Source organism: Canis lupus, chromosome 20, assembly GCF_011100685.1.
Source record: "Canis lupus familiaris isolate Mischka breed German Shepherd chromosome 20, alternate assembly UU_Cfam_GSD_1.0, whole genome shotgun sequence".
NCBI classification, from domain to species: Eukaryota; Metazoa; Chordata; class Mammalia; order Carnivora; family Canidae; genus Canis; species Canis lupus.
Window position 1 is genome coordinate 28,660,420 of NC_049241.1, and position 22,120 is coordinate 28,682,539.

The 22,120-nt window shown below is 43.6% G+C and overlaps 1 protein-coding gene and 1 long non-coding RNA gene across 18 annotated transcripts in view; one reads left to right on the plus strand and one right to left on the minus strand.

Moving 5' to 3' along the window:
• CADPS (calcium dependent secretion activator) overlaps positions 1-22,120 on the plus strand; it is a 465,131-nt gene that overhangs the window by 266,190 nt on the left and 176,821 nt on the right. For all 17 annotated transcript variants that reach the window (XM_038565968.1, XM_038565965.1, XM_038565963.1 and 14 more), the window contains exons 7-8: positions 12,470-12,581; positions 18,845-18,984. In XM_038565968.1, the coding sequence (XP_038421896.1) occupies positions 12,470-12,581; positions 18,845-18,984 (252 nt within the window). The remainder of the gene's footprint in view (positions 1-12,469; positions 12,582-18,844; positions 18,985-22,120) is intronic.
• Positions 1,406-2,403, minus strand: LOC119864673. Its single transcript, XR_005374833.1, has 2 exons — positions 2,337-2,403; positions 1,406-1,689 (listed from the first exon to the last, which is right to left on the minus strand). It is a non-coding gene; the product is annotated as an uncharacterized LOC119864673 (long non-coding RNA).

Genomic DNA, 22,120 nt, shown 5'->3' on the forward strand with positions numbered 1-22,120 from the left:
GCATCTTGGATGCAGGTTGGAGCGATAACAGCTACCTGAAAGAAGCTCTGCTTCTGAGGATGACAGAGGCACCAGAGGGTAAGCCCAGCCACACAAGCACATTCTAAGCCTCTGTTTCCATCACATCTGCTAATACCCCATTGGCCCACCCTCTTCCTGGTACTTTCAACCTCCCTTTTCTGATTTATTTTCCTCTATAGCAATGTGTGATAAATGTAGGAGGTATGAAAGACCTGATGATGAAGTGGATGAGGGAGGAAGAGGAGAAAACAAGAGTGAAGTCTGGGTGGCTGGCAGTTCCTGTGGCAAAGCTGGAGAAGCCTTAGAGGAACAGATGTGAGGGGAGAAAGCTAAAGCTGAGGTTTGGATACATTTGATTTCAGATTCCTGGAGAGGAGACATTCCAGTGGAAATGTCAAGAAGGCGAACCAGAGCCTTCATCTCTCTGCCTCACAAACAACCCAATTTCTACAAAGCAAATGCCTCATTTATGTAGATAAGAGGTAGTTTAGCTTTTCTGGTACATTAAAGGCCCCGAATCACATCCTATCAATTAGTTTGCATGAGACACACTGCGATGGCACAATTGATTCACTTGGCATAGAATATCATGCAGTCTGCCTGAAAAGCAGGCCAGAAGATTTTAATGCAGTTGTCTCCAGGCAATTATTAACTTTCCCTCTTAGCAACGGGACCAAGGCACTTTCATTCCCTGAAATGACAATACTCCCTTGTTAAAGCTCACAGTTAATTTTAAGAACCACACCAATTTAACACCCAGCTCACACGAGCCATATACCTTGAATAAATGCAAATCCTGTCTCTGTGGCATGAATTATGGCCTTATGCTGAGCATTGCCATGGCAACTAATGACATCATCCCCCAAGACCAACCTGCACAAAATCCAATTCTCCAAGGGTCCTTATTTGCCTAAAGTGTATGTGTTGTCTTGGCTTATTCACATATGCATTTGTAAATATCACTCTGTTGTCAAAGGTTTGCAGTGGATGTTTACTGTCATTTTGGGAGGTATATTCCCTTTGTGGCAAATGTTTTTTTGTTCATGGGGGGTGGGGGTGGGTGGAGGAAATTCTAATGAAAATTACTGTGTGTATTTGATTAGCAACATTTGTTGATAACATATGGTCTGAGGAGGCTTCCGCAAATAAGAAGCTTTAAATAGTAAACAGAGATGTGACTGCGATGAAGCAGATGCTCTCCAAACACACAGTAGAAGGTTGCTTTGCGGTGGATTTCTCCTTCCCTCCACCCAAGCATATTCCTCTCCCTTATTTTTTCCCCCTGATCAAAGTGCTCACTTTCAAAGCAGTGGCACTATGGAATAGGTTTGGAGAAATAATGTGCTGTGACTTTAAAAATCATCTCAACCCCCAAAAATATGAATTATCTGCTACTCATGTTTATTATTTGATATTAATAATGATGTAGTGTGACTAAGTGAGTCAGCCAGCTCAAGTGGATCTGGAAGCAGCATTTGGGCACCACGTGTCTGAAATGCTATGATACACAATCCCCAATTTTCCAATACACCGAGAGTGCTGCAGAGAGCTCCATGAAGAATTTAGAGCAGCAAATCAAATCACCATGGGCTGAGCTGTCCTTGTAAGTGCATGTTTACAGTTTATCTTCGTGGATATGCTCCAGTGAGCATACTTCCTTCTGATCTGCTAATGAAAATGAAAGTATTCCCATTAGATTGAACCAGCAGTTCCACTGTGTCTATCAGGGGTCAGCATGCTTTCTCTATAACGGACCAGAAAGTAAATAATTTAGGCTTGTTGGCCAGATGGTCTCTTGTCATAACTACTCAACTCTGCCTTTGAAGTGCAAGAGCAGCATAGTCAGTATGCAAAGGGGTGAACATTAGCTGTGTCCTAATAAAACTTTATTGATGGGCATTAAAATTTGAATTTTACGTAGTTTTCATCTGTCACAAAATATCCTTCTTTTGATTATTTTCAGTCATTTAAAAAAGTAAAAGCCATTCTTAGCTCGTCAGCTGTACGTAAGCACAATATTTGGCCAGACTTGGCCCATGGGACATAGTTTACCAACCCCTGGTCTATAATCCTAAAATGAAAGACATATTTTGTTGGTGTTTTCCATGTGCTGAGTATTGAATTGAACAGTGTGTATACAATAACATATCTCCTACTTATTCTTCCATTAATCCTCTAGGGTCAGTATTATTCTTATCCTCAATTAAAGATGTGAAAATCAAGGCTCAAACTCACTCTAATAAGTGTTATCATTTCTGCATATGATATCTCTGCTGGTAAAATACAATATTCCTAAGTACTGTTATCTCAGTCACCTTTGGATCTTCGGCAGCTCCTAACACAAATGGCTTGCACATGGTAGACATTCAGGAAGTACTTTCTAATGAAGAAAGAAATGAAGGGCTGATTAGAGATCTGATCCCTAACGCAGTAGAAAGCTGATCTTCACCCAGTGCCACCTAGGGCATTGTAGGTTAGTCAGCTGGACTGTTCCTATATTCATTTCCCACCCTCTAGTAAACATACTTGGTTTGGAATGGACTCTCGTTTCTCAGTATATGTTCCTTTATATTTGGAGGTGCCACTCTGAGTGATTGCATGTTTGTCTGTTGTCTATGTTTGTATCCTGATGGCTGAAAAGACCAGAAGTGATAATAGTAATTCATTTTATAACTTGGCAGCATTTTCCAGCATTATACCATTGGCATTCACATTGCTTTCAGACCTTGGCCTCATAAGTTAACCATCCATGACCTTGAAGGACCTATGCCTTGCTCCTCGGGGTGCTGTCCTACCTACTACGTATGCTGGGTCTCCACTGCATGCTGCCAGCCTCATAGTGCACTGCAGAGAATTGATGTGCTCCTAAAAATCACCCCATGTCCAAGGAGCTAAAGGTCTCAGTTTTGCTTAAAGGAGGTGATCATACCCTTGGTGGTCTCAAATGTCACATCTCTCCATAATCCCCTGAATTTAGTGACATGATTATTCTGAATTTGCCACTTATTCCTAGTCATTAAATAACTATTTGTTGTGTGCCAGGCCCCGTATGTGGTGCAGGAGATTGAAAAAGAAGTTATGCTGTGCTCCCTGCCCCCAAGGTGTTCATCATCTAGAGAAAGAGCCAGATACACACACAGATAATTTTTGGGCTACACTATGATACTCTGTTAAGTGTTATTGAGAGGCAGTGAAGCTCCATGATTTCATGCATGGTTTCTGGGGTCAGAAATTCTGAGTTTAAAGTATGGCTCTGTGGTAGCCTAAAGCCTTGGTCCAGCAACTTAACCTCCCAAGTCCTAGTTTTTCCATTTATAAAGTGCGGATAGTAACAGAATATACTTCATAGAGCAGTCAGAAGGATTAAGTGAGATAATCCATGAAAAGCACTCAGCCTGAGTCCTGGCAAACTTTAGGCACTTGCTAATTGGTGGCTATTTTTAGCTTTTCTGAGAGCTAGCTATACAGTGTGCTTATAGTGACAGATAGGATGGGGTCACCAAAGAGGGAGACCTCACCTACTACTTTATCTACCTATGTTCAGAGAAAAGTTAGGTAACCTCAACTGCTGCTTGTGATAAATATCAACCTCTGGTCTTTTCAAACCAAACTGCAGTTGTATTTCAGTTCTGGAAAACTTTTAAGAAGAGGTATTCATCTTAATAACCATAGTCAATGCACAGCAAAGCAAAAGAAATGAGCAGAGAAGAATGCAACATTGAGAAATAGATTCATATAATGATGTGTGGCCCCACCAAAAGACCAAGGCTTTTGATGGTTCCACCACTGGCTAATTTGTCTATAGGGTAGGTAGCCCTCTGTGAAGTATATTGAACATGTGAAATAAATCTAAACTGAGAAGCTCTAGTGGCCCAGGGTCCCATCAATCCTGAGACAGAAATCTCCCTTTGAGTTTACAAGGGTAACTGATTTAACTGGATCAAGACACAGAGCAGTGAGTTGATGGAACGTGAAAGGGAGGCAATATGGTGCCATGGTTGAGTTTAGGTTGTGGAGTCAGACAGCCATTTGCTTCCTGTGTGTGATCCTGGACACATTATAGCCTGTGTGAATCTGAGTTTCCTGTTTGTAACTGTGAGAGTATTCATTATAAGCATTTCACGTGATGGCCAAGAAGACTTAAAAAAATAGAATGCATGTATGTCTGAGTAACACTTTTAAGAGAGGAATTTGTGCCTAGCACATAGTAATCTGAATAAATATTAGCTATTTGTTGTAAAGATAGCCAGGTCTCTCTGTGGCTGGAAAAAGATGAAGAGTGAACGTTTCTATGAGGAAGTTTTCAAAGGGGAAAAGGACAAGAAATGGTGCTTATAATTAAATCTCCCTAGGTCTTCTACTAATAGGAAGCATCTACAAAAAGAAGTTGGGAGCGGTTTTTCACAAAGTTCAAGGACTAGGGCACCCTGGGTGGCTTAACGGTTTAGCGCTCCCTTCAGCCCAGGGCATGATCCTGGAGACCGGGGATCGAGTCCCATTTCGGGCTCCCTGCATGTTCCCTGCTTCTCCCTCTGCCTGTGTGTTTGCCTCCTCTCTGTGTGTCTCTCATGAATAAATAAATAAAATCTTAAAAAAAAAAAAAAAGTCCAAGGACTATAGTGAAGGGTGAAGGTTCATATCAACACCAGTGACAGCCAATTTCTACTGCATGGCCTATCTTCAGTCCCAGCTAAACAGACTGGGTGTCATTGAACTCAGAACCTTATTCATGGCCTTATGACTCATGCAACCACACAGGCGCACACTCAGACCTATGTTTGGTTTAATGCTCTGCATTGCCATGTTGGAATTCTTAATTATTTTAACTTCAAAACTGTTTGTTAGGTAAAGTTCGATAGAACAATGGAGCATGCATTTGAACAGAAGAACCACTCTGAGAAAGGGAAAGACTTTACATGTTAGTACTTTTAGTGACACTTTCTCCTGCTCTTTGAAGAAGGAGCCCCACATTTTCATTTTGCACAATCCTTTAAAATGACATAGCCCATCCTGATTAGACTGGAGCCTTTTTTCTTTTTGCCTGCTTCACCGGGCCAGGCTGCCATTTTGGAATCTGATGGATAAATTGGGATTCAGCAGTGACCTAAAAACTTGAGGTGAGCCAAGGGTCATGGTGGGAAGCCAAAAGCACAGCTGCAGGTCTGGGGGAAAGGAAAAACCATTGAGTGTCCAAATAAACTGGGTTGTCAGGACAGCTTCCAGCGGCTTGAATTCCATCCAGCTGACAGGGTAGAGGCCTCACTCTGCCCCACAGTCTGAGTCATTTTGAATGCGATAAGCCGAGCATCCTTGGTAGCAGCAGGGGTCCAAGCAGACTGTATTAGTGCCTGGTGAGCAGGCCAGAAAAACTCTACAAACCAGTCCCAACAACAGTATCTATAGGGATACAGTATGGGTGACCCCTTGGGCACTGAGAACAAGGCTTTTTTGTGGCTTGGTGTTAATGAATCTCATTCCAGAGCTCTTCTGATTTCCAGAAGGAATCTTCCTCATCTCCATGACTAATCATGATAAATGCCCAAAGAGATTATTAGCATAATTAGTCACAAAGAATCAATCAATGATCTTTTTTTTTTGCCAGTATTGCTAATTATTAATAATGCTGTTATCGACAATCATGACAGTATTAGCAGGGAGAGCCGTAATGTGGGATATTAAAGGATTTGGGTTCTAGTCAGTTTGGTCAAAATTTACTGGAATAAAATGGGCAAGATCTTGAGTTTCTTCTCAGTTTTCTCATCTGTGAAATGGGAATGATAAGAACTATTTTACTACTTACACTGTATAGTAGAAGAGACAATGTAGTAGATTCCTAATATGTGTTGAATGGAACGCAAAACAGAAGAGACCATCACTATTACGAGAATATATCTTACATGTCTTGGACAGCCCTGGTGGCTCAGTGGTTTAGCGCCGCCTACCACCGGGGACGTGATCCTGGAGGCCCAGGATCGAGTCCCATATCAGACTCCCTGCATGGAGCCTGCTTCTCCCTCTGTCTCTCTCCTCTCTCTGTGTATTCTCATGAATAAATAAATAAAATCTAAAAAAAAAAACCCAAAAAAATATATCTTACATATCTTTGTTTCGGGGAGGGAAGGTAGCCAAAATTCGATGGGTTCTCATGATCTTTCAATGCCGCTGCTATTTACTTTTTATGTTTTTATCTATTTTATTATTTAACTACTCTAAAACAAGGCCATTTAATAGTTGAGTACACAGAGGTACAGGGACATTAATTACTTGCCCCAAATCCTACACTTCATAAGTGACTAACCAGAATTTGAACTAATTTGAATTAGAATTTGAATCAGTGTCTGATTCAAAACCTTATATCTTGTCATGTTGCCTTTTTTTTTAAATATTCTGTTTATTCATGAGAGACAGAGAGAGAGAGAGAGAGAGAGGCAGAGACACAGGTAGAGGGAGAAGCAGGCTCCATGCAGGTAGCCTGACGTGGGACTCGATCCCAGGTCTCCAGGATCACGCCCTGGGCTGAAGGCAGCGCTAAACTGCTGAGCCACCCAGGCTGCCCCGTCATGTTGCCTTTGCTAGTAAATTGATTCCCTGTCTTAGGAGCTTTCTGTAGGAGCTGATGACCAAAATGAGGAACTTCTATTTGTACATCTGTACCATCTGTACATCGAACATTGTGCTGTTGTGTTTGGAACCTGTTGCTTCTTGTTCTGTGTCCTGTCCTCTTGCATGTCTTCTCCCTTTCTTGGCCATGACTATTGTGTTTCCTCAATGACTTTTATCCCTTGGCTCCCAATCCAGGCTCCTCCTTTCCTCCATCTTTCTGGTGCCATCTTGTCAACTTTCTCTAGATACTCCATGTCTTTGAGTTTAGTCAATAGGATTTATTTGAGTGCAACATGGAGATGAGAAGTCATTTCTATCATTCACAAAAGAAGAAATACAACCAATAAACACAGAGTGACATATCCAAGCATGCTATTAGGCAAAGAAATGCCCACAAAAACACCAAAAACAAAGTAAGCCAGATGAAAAAATGAATAGTGGCACCCATGGAGGCAAAAAACACTGGGGTTTGCAGTCATTCCCAAATGATGAGAGAATGGTTGCCCCCTTTGGGGAAAGCATTTTTGGGAATCAGTATCTCAGAACTTGAAAGTGTTCATTGATAAGCACAATTCCTACAGCATTGTAAGAGCAGCATGATGTTTATTGATGTTTTCCAAGGAAATGATCAAAAATGAAAATTAAAAAGTCATCTCCAGCCCAATCTCAAGAGTATAACAATGGTGAAAGAAATTATGATGTACCTATCAGGTATTATTATATTACAGAGTCATTGAAAATAATACTTTAAACAAATATTTTACAGTATGGACACTGGCCATCATATAAGGCAAAATGAAAAAAATAACCTCTATACAAAATTATTTCTATTCCTGTTTCCTAGTTCTGTAAAAGTATATATATTTAACATCACTTATTTATTCACCAAATATTTCTTTTTTTTTTTCACCAAATATTTCTTAAGTGTCTTCTGTGTGCTAAGTACTATGCTAAGTATGCAACATAAGCAAAAAACACCCAGTTCAGAGGATTCAGCTATTGAACAATCACACAGAAATAAATAATAACAAATCCAGTGATTGCTAGGGCAGAAAATCAAACTGTATGTTCCAGAGGGTTTAACACTGGACCACATTTGGACAGGGAGACCGAAGGATGGGAAAGTGTTATTGAAGCTGAGCTCTGAAGAGGTAGCCAGGTGGGATGAGGCATTGCCAACAGAGGAAAGTATACACGCAAAGGCCATGAGGTGGAACAGTCAGGCCCATGACACTGGAGCAAGCAAGTGGGAGACTACACCCAGGGGGTCTGGATTGCACCCTGAGTGCAATGGAATGGGTGCCAGGAAGGGTTTAGGGCAAGGGCTCAGTGCAATCCAGTGGACACTTTTGGAGGATCACACTGATTGCAGGTATGAAACACATGGTAGGGCTCTGTGATAACACATCTGAGGGACACATCAGCAGCTCATGTCAGCCCCAACCTGGCACCCCACCCAGATGCTAGATAAGCCAGGATCTGCTCTGAGGAGATCTAAGGCTCAGATTCCCACAGACCAGCGAGGAAGGGCATTTCCCACTTCTCCTCCTTCTACCTTCCACTCCTCTTTGCGCTCCATCCATTCCTCTGTTCAACTCCTCTTTGAATGCTGAAGGAAATGGGGCCACTCACCTCCCCACTACTACTGACATCGCATTTTATTTTTTATTTTTTATTTTTTTTATAGAAAATTCACTTTATTTTTTTTTTACTTTATCAATTCATAGTTATCCATTCACAATTTATTAATTCATAAAAATGTCATGTGGATATTTATTGGCGTATAGCTGTTCATAATATGTTTTTAAAATCGTTTGTATTTCCTTGGTGTTGGTAGTGATCTCTCCTTTCTCATTCATGATTTTATTAATTTGAGTCTTCTCTCTCTTCTTTTTAATAAGGCTGGCTAATGGTTTATCTATCTTATTAATTCTTTCAAAGAACCAACTCCTGGTTCTGTTGATCTGTTCCACAGTTCTTCTGGTCTCGATTTCGTTGAGTTCTGCTCGAATCTTTATTAACTCCCTTCTTCTCTTGGGTGTAGGATCTATTTGCTGTTTTTTCTCTAGCTCCTTTATGTGTAAGGTTAGCTTTTGTATTTGAGTTCTTTCCAGTTTTTGAATGGATGCTTGTATTGCGATGTATTTCCCCCTTAGGACTGCTTTTGCTGCATCCCAAAGATTTTGAACGGTTGTATCTTCATTCTCATTAGTTTCCATGAATCTTTTTAATTCTTCCTTAATTTCCTGGTTGACCCTTTTATCTTTTAGCAGGATGGTCCTTAACCTCCATGTGTTTGAGGTCCTTCCAAACTTCTTGTTGTGATTTAGTTCTAATTTCAAGGCATTATGGTCCGAGAATATGCAGGGGACAATCCCAATCTTTTGGTATCGGTTCAGACCCGATTTGTGACCCAATATGTGGTCTATTCTGGAGAAAGTTCCATGTGCGCTTGAGAAGAATGTGTATTCAGTTGAGTTTGGATGTAAAGTTCTGTAGATATCTGTGAAATCCATCTGGTCCAGTGTATCATTTAAAGCTCTCGTTTCTTTGGAGATGTTTTGCTTAGAAGACCTATCGAGTATAGAAAGAGCTAGATTGAAGTCACCAAGTATAAGTGTATTATTATCTAAGTATTTCTTCACTTTGGTTAATAATTGATTTATATATTTGGCAGCTCCCACATTCGGAGCATATATATTGAGGATTGTTAAGTCCTCTTGTTGAATAGATCCTTTAAGTATGATATAGTGTCCCTCTTCATCTCTCACTACAGTCTTTGGGGTAAATTTTAGTTTATCTGATATAAGGATGGCTACCCCTGCTTTCTTTTGAGGACCATTCGAATGGTACACGGTTCTCCAACCTTTTATTTTCAGGCTGTAGGTGTCCTTCTGTCTAAAATGAGTCTCTTGTAGACAGCAAATAGATGGGTCCTGCTTTTTTATCCAGTCTGAAACCCTGCGCCTTTTGATGGGGTCATTAAGCCCGTTCACATTCAGAGTTACTATTGAGAGATATGAGTTTAGTGTCATCATGATATCTATTCAGTCTTTGTTTTTGTGGACTGTTCCACTGAACTTCTTCTTAAAGGGGAATTTTAAGAGTCCCCCTTAAAATTTCTTGCAGAGCTGGTTTGGAGGTCACATATTCTTTTAGTTGCTGCCTGTCTTGGAAGCTCTTTATCTCTCCTTCCATTTTGAATGAGAGCCTTGCTGGATAAAGTATTCTTGGTTGCATGTTCTTCTCATTTAGGACCCTGAATATATCCTGCCAGCCCTTTCTGGCCTGCCAGGTCTCTGTGGAGAGGTCTGCTGTTACCCTAATACTCCTCCCCATAAAAGTCAGGGATTTCTTGTCTCTTGCTGCTTTAAGGATCTTCTCCTTATCTTTGGAATTTGCAAGCTTCACAATTAAATGTCGAGGTGTTGAACGGTTTTTATTGATTTTAGGGGGGGATCTCTCTATTTCCTGGATCTAAATGCCTGTTTCCCTTCCCAGATTAGGAAAGTTTTCAGCTAGAATTTGTTCAAATACATATTCTGGCCCTCTGTCCCTTTCGGCGCCCTCGGGAACCCCAATTAAACGTAGGTTTTTCTTCCTCAGGCTGTCGTTTATTTCCCTTAATCTATCTTCATGGTCTTTTAATTGTTTGTCTCTTTTTTCCTCAGTTTCCCTCTTTGCTATCAACTTGTCTTCTATGTCACTCACTCGTTCTTCCACCTCGTTAACCCTCGTCGTTAGGACTTCTAGTTTGGATTGCATCTCATTCAATTGATTTTTAATTTCTGCCTGATTAGCTCTAAATTCTGCAGTCATGAAGTCTCTTGAGTCCTTTATACTTTTTTCTAGAGCCACCAGTAGCTGTATAATAGTGCTTCTGAATTGGCTTTCTGACATTGAATTGTAATCCAGATTTTGTAACTCTGTGGGAGAGAGGACTGTTTCTGATTCTTTCTTTTGAGGTGAGGTTTTCCTTCTAGTCATTTTGCTCAGTGCAGAGTGGCCAAAAGCAAATTGTATTGGGAAAAAGAGAAAAAGAGAGGAGAGAAAGAAGGAAAGAAAAGAGAAAGAGAAAAAAAGGGAAGAAAAGAAAAAAAACGAGAAAAAAGAAAAAAAAAAGAAGAAAAAGAGAACGAAAAAGAAAGGAGAAAAAAAGGGGGTGGGGGAAGGAAACAAATCAAAAAGCAAAACAAAACAAAACAAAACAAAAAAAAAAAAAAAAAGAACCACAGGGGAGTATCTTCTGATTCTGTGTTCTTTAAGTCCCTTGGCTTCCCCTGGAACTTGTCCGTCTAGCTGGTGTTCTGGGGGAGGGGCCTGCTGTGCTGACTTTCAGGTGTTAGCAGTTGGGGGAGCTGCTGTGCCCCTGCCTGGTGCAGGGCTCAGTGGGGGTTGTTTACCCCGTGAGGCCGCAGGAGGAACAGCCCCAGTGGCGGGGCAGCTCTGGAAACCTGGATTCAGCTCCGGCAGGAACTCCGTCTGCAGGGCCTGGAGGCTCTGGGCGGGGCCGCTGATCTGCTCAGCTGGGGCAGGAGCGTCCTCGCTGTCCTGGGCCCTCCCGGCCTCTGCCTGTCCCGGGGGAGGCGGGATCCTGGGCGGTGTCCCGGCGCCCTGTGCTCCGGAGCCTGCGCTGTTGGATTCGCGCTCCCGGGCCACGCAGCCCCCTCCGCGGAGCTGCCCCCGAGCCCCGCCGAGCTGCTCCTGGAACCGCGCAGCCCCCTCCGCACGGAGCCTCTTCCTCTGCCCGAGCCCCTCCGAGCTGCTCCCGGGGCCGCGCAGCCCCCTCCGCGGAGCCGCCCCCGAGCCCCTCCGAGCTGCTCCTGGAACCGCGCAGCCCCCTCCGCACGGAGCCTCTTCTTCTGCCCGAGCCCCTCCGAGCTGCTCCCGGGGCCGCGCAGCCCCCTCCGCGGAGCCGCCCCCGAGCCCCTTCAGCTGCTCCGGGTCCCGCCGGGTCCCGCCGTGCGCGCTGCAGCCCTTAGGGAGCTCGGCGCACTCTCCTGGGCGCGCAGTTGCTGTTACTGTCCCAGGGAGCCCGAGGGCATCCCCGCCCTCCTGGGTCCTGCTCCAACTCCCCACGAGCCCCTTTCCGCCCGGGAAGGTCGGTGCAGCTCCTGCTCCTCCGGGACGGGGCTCTCCTGTCCTGGGGACACTCGCCCCGGCCTCAGCCCGGCTCCTCGCGGGGCCCCTCCCCCTTGGAGGCCTTTGTTCCTTTATGTCTTTTTCCCCGTCTTCCTACCTTGATAGAAGCGCGAACTCTTCTCACTGTAGCATTCCAGCTGGTCTCTCTTTAATTCTCAGGCTGAATTCATAGATTTTCAGGATAATTTGAAGGTTTTCTAGGTAGTTTGGTGGAGACAGGTGATTTGGAGACCCTGCTCTTCCGCCATCTTGCTCCTCCCCCTGACATCGCATTTTAAAGTCAGGTATTGGCTCTGACCAAATGAAGCCCTGTCTCAAAATCTAGATTGCAGTTTCCAAGAACTAGGGATTCAAAGGAGATCAGGAAACATTAGTGGTGACCCTGAAATAGTTTATAAGTATAACAAACGCAGGGGGAAAAGTTCTCGCCAACTCGATTTCATGCTAATTCTGAGTGATTCCTTGTAGTGCTCTGTGAAGACCCGTGGCAACTTTCTGAGCATCTGTCTTGCATTTGCCTAACAAGTTAATTAACACTTTTTGTCACTCTGGCAGCTTTGGAGGGGAGGCGACGGGAGGGGGATGTGACAGCCAGTGCCGCCTCGGGTTAACCCTGCATTCCCCCTGCTTGGGAAGAAGGCAGTTGAGTTAGGCGTCGGCAAGACAGAGGGCTCCACGCTGACCTTTCTGGTTCTGTCCACAGCTGGGGCACCCAGGGTGACTTCTCGACCACCCACGCACTGCCTGCTGTGAAGGTGAAGCTGTTCACAGAGAGCACAGGAGTCCTGGCCTTGGAAGACAAGGAGCTCGGTCGGGTAAGCGCTCCCGGGCACAGGGAGCTCCAGAGAGCCGAGTCCCCGGGTCCCCAGGGCAGCACTGCCCAGTCCTGAAAGGTCCAGTTCTGAAAGGTCCACTTCGGGTTTGAGTCCTGGGCTCCACTCCTGCATTGACTGTGTGACCTTGGGCAAGTCCCTCAACCTCTCCAAGCCTCAGTTTCTCCTCTTTAAATGTGGGCTACTGATAGCACATGCTGCAGAAAATAGAGCAGGGATTCTCCACGGCTCAGACCCAGACACACTTTCGAGCAAAGACTGGCAATGCCCCCTCCTATCCTGAAATGAAATTCTTGGATAATTAACACACTGACCCACCTACAATTTAAAAATCAATGCAATGATATAGTGTGAAGGAGAAATAAAAGGGAATTGATTAATAACAAAATAATTTCAGAGGGGCCGCCTGGGTGGCTCAGCAGTTTAGCGCCTGCCTTCCGCCCAGGGTGTGATCCTGGAGACCCGGGATCGAGTCCTACGTCGGGCTCCCTGCATGGAGCCTGCTTCTCTCTCAGCCTGTGCCTCTGCCTTTCTCTCTGTGTCTCTCATGAATAAATAAAATCTGTAAAAATAATAATAATAATAATTTCAGAATGTAAAGATGCAGGCACAACCACTCTAGAAGACCTACAGAAGGAATGTTTTCCTTGCTCCCGTGTAGGGAACCACTCTGATGGTCCCAGCTGCTATAAAACCTGCTATAAAATTCTACCCATTAAGACTGCATTTCTGGGGGAAGTTGCAACTGCAGTTAGATTATGTACTGACCACCGGTTTGGGCACAAGTGACACCATTTTGTGCCTGTGGTTTTCCTTCTAACAATATGTAAAAAAAAAGGATTTAAGATCTAGACTCAGTTAATTAGAAAGCCACTTTTCCACCTCCATTCATACCCTGTGGGAATATCCAGAAGTTAGATGAGATGTACTATGATTCCTCACTGGGGAGGAATATCTCATTCGTTTCACAACATGTAGTATGCCTGGGTCCCAGCTGTTCAATACCAACAGAGCCCAGCACCATTATCTTGTCAACCCAATTTCTAAAACATCCCAAAGGCTGGTACCAATCCCTGTGAGTACCACTGAGATAATAAAGACATTTCTTCTCACTTCTCAACTATTGACTCTGCACCAAACAGCCAGGATTTTCAGAACTTAAGTTATATGTGCTGCCTTCCAATGCTTCCAGTACCCGAGACTGCTTATAATAAAATTGGAACTCTGTAGCACAGCCTACAGAGATTCATGTGACCTGGCTTCTGCCCACCTCCTCGGTTTCTTATGTTGCAACCTTTCCCCTCATCCACTATGCCCCAGCATCACTGGCCAATTTCAGTCCACCAAATAGACCCCTCTTTCCTGCATCACAGGGCTTTCTCCCTGCCTGGAGCACTCCCCATCGCCCAACCCCTTAAAAGGCTATCTCCTTCCTTCCATATATGCCATGTCCTCCTCAGAGAGCCCCTTCCTGATAGCCCATCTTCCTTTAATCAGTACCTCAGCCTCCTATCCACTAAACTTGATCACCGAGAGAGAAAGAGGATTTACAGAAATTTTGGCTTCTGTGTCCCGCACTGGACTATGAAAACCCCAGGATCATAGAAACCTAAACTATTTCATTCCCTACCCTATACCCAGAGCCCAGTACAGAGACTGCCAATACATTCCATTCCGTACTGGTGTATTGTGTAATCCCTTCTGAAAGCTGTGTGACCTCAGCCAAAAGTTCAACCTCTCTAAGCCCCTGGTATGTTATCAAAGGAATAATGTGAGAACACCTGGAGACAAGCACACAGCCACAGACTCCTAACAAGGCCAGCAAGAACACAATAAGCATGCTTTCTTTTTTCTTCCCTTTGTGCCCACTTACTGAATCTGGCTTTCATCTGTAGAGCTGGCCTGGAATCCTGTTACTAGGATGGGGACCAAGATATTAGTGTTAAAATAGACAAGTCCAGGAATGCTCAGCTTGAGTCCCCAGAAGGTTCCATGGAATCCAGGAACCCCTTGAAATTGCTTGCAAATGTCAAAATGGAGAGGGGAGTATATGTGCATGTTTCTGGACTCACTAGTCCAAAGCATTCACCAACTTCTCAAAGCTGTTTCCACTCAGAAAAGTTAAACCCACTGGGCTAGTCAAACCCTTTTATTTTATAGATGAGAAAACAGATTCCCACAGAAGGCAGGAAGTTTCCCCAGAGCCACCCAGTTAGGTGGTGCTCATTCACTGTACATTTGCTATTGGCCAGGGCACTGCCCTGAGGACTCTGTGCAGCCCCCTCACTGATGCTCCATGATAACCCTAATGAGTTACTACTCATCCTGCACAGATGAGTACACTGGGGCCCAGAAGAGGTAAGTAACTTGCCAGGAATGATGTTGACTCATCTCCAGGACCATATCCACTGTACCAGTTAGTCCCTATGCAGAAATAAAACCCTTGGCTCTGCTGCTGTGGTGAAGTCCACGAGCTTGCGTCAGCCTCATACAGTTATCATTTCTTTAATAACTCATTCTCTCCTCCGGCCCCATTATATATTCCCCCAGATATGAATTTACTCTTCCTACCAAAGAAACTTTCCACCGGTTGCAGTGGAACTAGCCTGCCTGGTCCTTGTCCCAGCTGGGGCACCCTCTGCTGGCAGTACCTCCACAGGGCGCTGCTGGTGATGACTCCCTTTTTTTTCAAGTGAAGCAATTTCTGGTACCCCTGAGGGAGTGCTTCTATGCTCTAATTGTTCCCAAGCTTAGCAGGACACAGCCATATTTAAAATCCCAGTGTTAACATCCATTCATTCAACAATATCTAGTTTGTTTCATATTCATTATGTTGCATTTAATCAACCTTTTTAATTGAAAAAATAATTTAAGCATTGTAAAAAAAAGTTTTTTAATGGATATTAGTGAAAATGAATGATACCTCCCACCTTGCCCTAGTATCTTTTCCAGAAAAAAAAACCTTTTTTTCAATTTACTGTGTATTATTCACCCAGTATTTTATGCATGTACAAGCATAGCATATACAAGCATATGTATACATCAAGAAAGAAAGAAAGAAAGAAAAGCTGGAAGTTACTATATACAAACTGCTTTGCACTTTGCTTGAAATATCAGTATATTTGGAGATTAGTCCATGTCAGCCCATACTGACATGCTCCCTATTTTCATGGCTGTGTAATATTCCATGCATAAGTGTATCATAATATATTTAGATTGTTTTCAGTCTTTGGCTATATAACCAACGCTTCGGTGAATAGTCTTGAATTTATTTCTTTGCACATATGTGTGTGTATATGTGTAGGATAATTCTCAAAAAAATACTTTGCTGAATGAAATCTGAATCTTGACAGACACGACCGAATTGTCCCTTAAAGAGTATACACCAATTGATACTCCCACAAAAGGCATAAGTGACTGTTTCTCTACACCCTTGCCGATACTGTAATATTAGCAAACTTCTATTCATTGGATATGATTGTGAGCCCACGGTGTCCCATCATTTGTGGCATGCACAGAGCAAACAGAATTGATGGCAGGCAAAAATCTCGAACTTCAAAAAATTAAGGGATATATACATAAAAACTAGAAATTACGGTGCAATGTGGTAAGTGCTCTCTAGAGAAAGAAAACCTGGGAGCACATAGCAAGGGGACGTAATCCAGTCAGAGGGTCAGGGATGCCTTCCCACGGCCAGAGGTAGATGCAGCGGTAGGGAAGGATATAGAGGCTAAGGCTTGGAGAGGATCAGTCAAGTAAAGGCTCAGGGTACAGCAGCCCCCCGAAGGACCTGCCTGTGTGCCCGGGTACCTACGAGGAGCTGGGGCTGGCTGGCACGCAGCTTCCTGCACAGAGTGGGTGTGTTCCCACATCCGCAGTACCACATCAAAGCACAGCACACATGGGCCGCGGCTGAGATGACAAAGTGCTTGATTAGCAGCCTGGAATGTCCAGATGAGGTGTCTGGACCGCTCAGGGCTCATGTGCACCCAGGAGGACCCCAATAATTCAGCAGGCCTGACACATACAAAGGAGTCGTCGACCCGACAGGCGCATGGCAGGGTGGAGATGAAGATGCAGGAGAACTGCAGTGACCTCATCTCTCCATCCACCCCGGAGAGGAAGTCTCCCTGGGGAGCCATCACGTGAAAGGAGAAGTCTTTGTGGAGCGGCCAGGAATGAGCTGTGGTCATTTGTGGCGGCGAATGGACACCATATTGCCAGTGGGAAACACGCCCAGAATCCATATGGTGGAAGGCCTGTTAACGAGCTCCGGGTGCCCAGAGCGCTGCTCCTGCTTTGATTTTGCCAAATGGGCAGGAGCAGAAGGAGGCTCTGGGCCTTGCCTGCTGCTGTTCTGGCCCTGGCTGGGCTTTCTCTTACCAGCCCCTCCCCCTCCTTGCTTCCAGAACATCACCCCTCCCCCCCATCACCTCTCAGGCCAAACTAGCTCAGAAGAGAGGGTCAGCTTCCCTGGGATTAGCAGCTGGGATCAGCTTCCCTGGGATCCCCCTCCTCATCTCCCGAAGGCTGAGGTCTCGGGAAGTAGAACATGACATACAGTGATGTTTAGGGACAGGCGTTCTCTTGAGAGGAGGGAGAGGCCTCTGCTGCCCAGGGGCACCCTGGCTCCCTTGCCTCGAGCTTCCGACAACAGAATACACTTGCTGGCCCCAGTTATGTGAATGTATACATTTTATGATAGAATTGTGACTAAAATGACCCTCACAAAATGGATAAATGTCCTGAAAAGATTACTACCAAAGTGCGATGATCTTAAGATGATACAAGTACTGCAAGCCTGGCAAACGAAAAAGTTTGAAGCTTTCCCCCACGAAAATGGGGAAGCTGACACCCGTCCTGCTAAGCAGGATTTCTGTCATCCACATCATGAGATAAAATCATTGCCAAAGTAGTCAGATAGGATCAGACGTCAGTCAAGATATCCTGAAATTATTTACAAGACCACTTGAGCTACAGATTTACATCCAGTATCATTAACAGTGAGCCTCGCCCTAAATATGTGGGATGCCTTAAACTGTCGCAAGTAACAGCACAAAGCCACCACAATTAGCAAGGTATTTAAAAATAAAACTTTCTATCTTTAGCTCATCTTTAAGACTTTGATATTTGTGCATATTTTATGATATATGGAACAATGGAATATATTAATACAAAGTGAATGTATATAATGTGAAGATATAAAATATAAGTATATATTATGTAACTTAGATATAATATAAAAATACTGATATTTTATATATTTACATATTGATGGCGGTATGTTTTTATATTGATATATTAATTGGGCTATTTGCTCAACGTTGTTTTACTGGCGCAGGGAATGATCAAAAAAACTTTGGCAGGCCCTGGTCTGAGAAAAATCAGGCCTTGTATTTCAATCATGTCATAAGACATTGAGAAGACTCATATTTCGTGTTTAGCAAAAATGGGTACATTTTTCTTTCGTCTGAGAGAAGGAATGTAAGGGGGGGAGGGGGAGAAAAGGATCAGGCTTGAAATGAGAAGGAGAGAAAACTTAGCACAAGCAAGGCCCGTCAGAGTGGCCGATTCTGTGTTTCCGCCCTGCTCTCCTACTCTTCTGAGCTTCTGTGGCTCTGCCTCATGGGAAGCCATGGGCTCCCAGCCGGGCTTGCAGGAGGGCAGTGACTGTCAGCAAGACGCTCCCCTTCCCTAGGTCTCACATCTCTCATCCCTCATATAAAGTCCCTTCCATTTTTCCCCTGAGGCCTTTGAGGGATGTCTCCTCCTGGACAGGAGAAGGAATCCTGAGAGATGGAAAAATGAGTGGATGAGAGGTGCTTTCATGTGTAAGGCTGTTTCTTCCTTTCACACATCCATCTTCTTATATAGAGAGAATCGTGTGTGAACATTGTCTGTTCTGGGTTGCTTTAGGACTTCTGAATTTTAGGAAAATGCAAAAGCAGAACCACAGAAATCATGATCCTTACTTTTACTGAATTAACCAATGGGAGAGAGAAAAGAGCAAGAGAACACCATTTCTGTGCTCAGGCTGGTCTGCTTGGCACAAGGCAGCCACGGTTGGTAGATGGAGTTGGGTGGGAGTCCGACGGCCAGGCTTCTGCTCTATTTAAATGCCTGCCAGCTGTGGGAGCTGGACAAGACACTCAGCTTCTCAGTAGCAAAGTTTCTCGCTGATTAAAAACATGCCCATGAGAGGGTTTCCATTTTCTGGCTAAGATGATTGTCCTTTTTCCTTACAGGTTATTCTCCATCCCACCCCAAACAGCCCCAAACAGTCAGAGTGGCACAAAATGACAGTCTCCAAAAACTGCCCTGATCAAGACCTCAAAATCAAACTTGCTGTCCGCATGGATAAGCCTCAAAACATGAAGCATTCTGGGTAAGTGTTTCTTCTCCAAGTGGAAGTTTTGGAGAGATCTCCATCCATTTCCTAAAATATTTTCTAAAAAGAAAAACTGATCTCCAGAGAAGTATATGGAAGGAAATGTAAAGGATTTACGAGAGATTCTTAAAACACTTCATTTTGATATTTACTGTAAGCTTCCTCAATTCTTATGATTACCGGATGTGGCATTTGTGTTATCAAGATAGCACAAATAATTTCCTTCTTTTCTAATAGGATTTCCAGGACTAGAAGCATGGTGTGTGATTCTGGCTTAGGAGGTTTTATCGGCTTCGTGTACCTTTTCAGTAGCATCTAGATCTTTCAGATTCTATGAATCATCCACTTTCATGTTCACTAACAACCACATCCAGGAGACATGAGCAGGTGCCGTAGGCAACATTTAAGATTCAATTCACATTGAATCGGTGTTAGTGTTTACTCTAGTCTTTAAATAAAAGACCAAAACATAGAAAATTTATGCTCACCTTCAATTGCTTAAGGTTGAGAGGCACAACCAATTAAGTGATTTCCAGTAGCATAAAAAGAATAAGTGAAAAAAGTTTCATTGCACAGATCAACAATTTATACAGAAAATGTTTGCTGACAACTGGGTATAGGCCATGGCCTATTCAATTAAACTGCTTGGACCCCACTATCTCAGTAAATGTGATCACTTAGAGAGAAGTTGTGCCATAGAACTCTGAATAGGGGGATGTCTAACCAATGGAAGGGAATGTGTTGTTTTTCAAGGATTCTGCAGGTACCAACTGCCAACTGGCTATCACTCTGCTTAGGCCCTCTGGTCAATAGAAACATCTTAATTTTCTTTGGGGGCGTGTGCAGTTACAGGATATTTTAAAATGATAAAATTAACATGGAAACTGAGAATTGGTTACGTGATAGAGGTTTGGGGAATGCAAAAACCCAATACCAGGGACTAGCCGCTGATTCAGACAGATTTAAATGGAAAACGTTAAACAGGTCCAGGAGGGAGCAATCAGGACAGCAACATGTGGTCGGGGAATAAAGAACAGCATTCTAGCTTTGGCGCCTTGGTGTTCTAGGGAACAGAGAAAGCTCAAGCATCCAGAGAAAGATAGATAGCTCCCATTCAGGGCACTGGAGAGGATCAGGCTTGTGGAACTCCAGAGAAAGAAAAGGTCTCTCAACAACTTGTAGGTAGGCCCAGTACTGAACCTGAGCTCTGGCATGGATTCAGAGAATTTGCATGGCATTATCTTGCAACCAAACTGTTCCCAGAGCCTGAGATGATATTATGCCAAAACTCTTATGCCTGTGGCCATGGGAAGGCCGCGGGAGAGTGAACCAGACCCTTACTCTTACTGTACATGTGCTCTTTTTTCAACCATCCATGATGAAGTGCAGCTAGCTTCTCCTCAATTAAGTCAGCATCTCCTGAAGATGTCTCATGAAGTGTTTGTGAAGTCAGCTTTTCCTCCTTCTTATCATCCTGTTGGCATATATTCCAAAAATGTTAAGTGGAATTTCTTCCCCCTCGATGTAAATATTCCAGTTTCAAGACAAAGGGTGTGATAATTCTGTTAGGTCTCTATAGCACAAAGGAAGAAATTCTGCATCTTTAGCAAAATACCCAATAACTACTTGCTAAAGGAACCAGAGCAGGAGTGAGCAGGATGGAAAGAGGCAGGAAAGAAAGAAATGAAGAAGGTGCAACAGACCAAGGAGAGAGACAGAACAAAAACATGACTGAATGTATCTGTCCTCAAAAGTTCAGTGTTTTTAGATTTCCTCAACACACCTTCTCAGCCCCTTTGTAGCCCCAAATTAGGGGTTTTCCAAGTACTCCCTTGTTTAATCCCCATAGCACACTTTACACCGACATTAATTTCTCCATGGGACGCATTTCCATTTCCCACATTCTCTTCATTTACTCTGTTGGAAACCAAACTAACTGATAGGAATTCACTCATTTTTCTGTTGATTCATTTATAAAATTATTGAGGCTACCTTCACCCTACAGAGTCAGACTACCTTGATCCTACAGATGACAGAAAGAATATGTAACTCACTTCTGAGAGCATAGCTATTTCATATTAATACTGTCAGACCTAATGAGGCCTAAATCAGGCACGCACAACATTAGTTGCACAAGGGATGACTCAAGGAAAGTAAAAATGTTTATTATGGACTACAGGGATTTTTTTCATTTAAAGTTAAAAGAGTTTTATTGAGCCCCATTGTGTAGAAGAAGGAGAGAAATACCAGAATAGTGTTACAGCTTAAAGGATAGTAGAGAGAAAGGAATTTTTTAATTCTTTTAATTTTTAAAAAGATTTTATTTATTTATTCGTGAGAGACACAGAGAGAGAGGCAGAGACATAGGCAGAGGGAGAAGCAGGCTCCTCGAGGAAGCCTGATGCGAGACTCGATCCCTGGACCAGGGATCACGCCCTGAGCCAAAGGCAGATGCTCAACTGCTGAACCACCCAGGCGTCCTGAGAAGGAATTTTTTTTTTTTTTAAGCATGGCTGAGGTTATAAATGGTATCTACTGTCATGTTTATTAAAACATGAAAGGAAAATCAGAGTTACTGTGAATGAGTCCTTGTTGGTGGACTGTGGTTTCCTCGAGTGAACCACTGGGCCATTCAAGAATAACTTTCCTTATTGAACAGAAAAATGTTAGTGAGAAATTCAACATTACCTTTTGGCCTTAAGACACTAGCGTCTGGGCCTATTTGACAATGAGCAATGCCTTGGAGAGAAATTTTTCATATTTTACATCTGTATGGTGTTTTCAAGCTCAGCAAGGGTACTCACAGGCACTTTCTCATTTTATCTCTGAAATAGCCTCACAGGGACTAGGTATAATTATCCTCCCATCTTAATAAATGGCCTGTCCCTTAACCCAGTTGCTCAGACCAAGAATCTTGGGGTCATCTTAGACATTTCTCATTCACTTTGACCCCTCATCTCATCCATCAGCAAACTTTATTCACTGCACCTTCAAGATAAATCTGGAGTTCAGCCTCTCCTCACCACCACTATATCACCATTTGGATCCAAGCCTCCATCCCTCTTCCCCTTCACTTGTTCCTTTACTCTGTAGGCGGTCCTTCTACTGCTGTCCTTCTTCCCTGTAGTCTGTT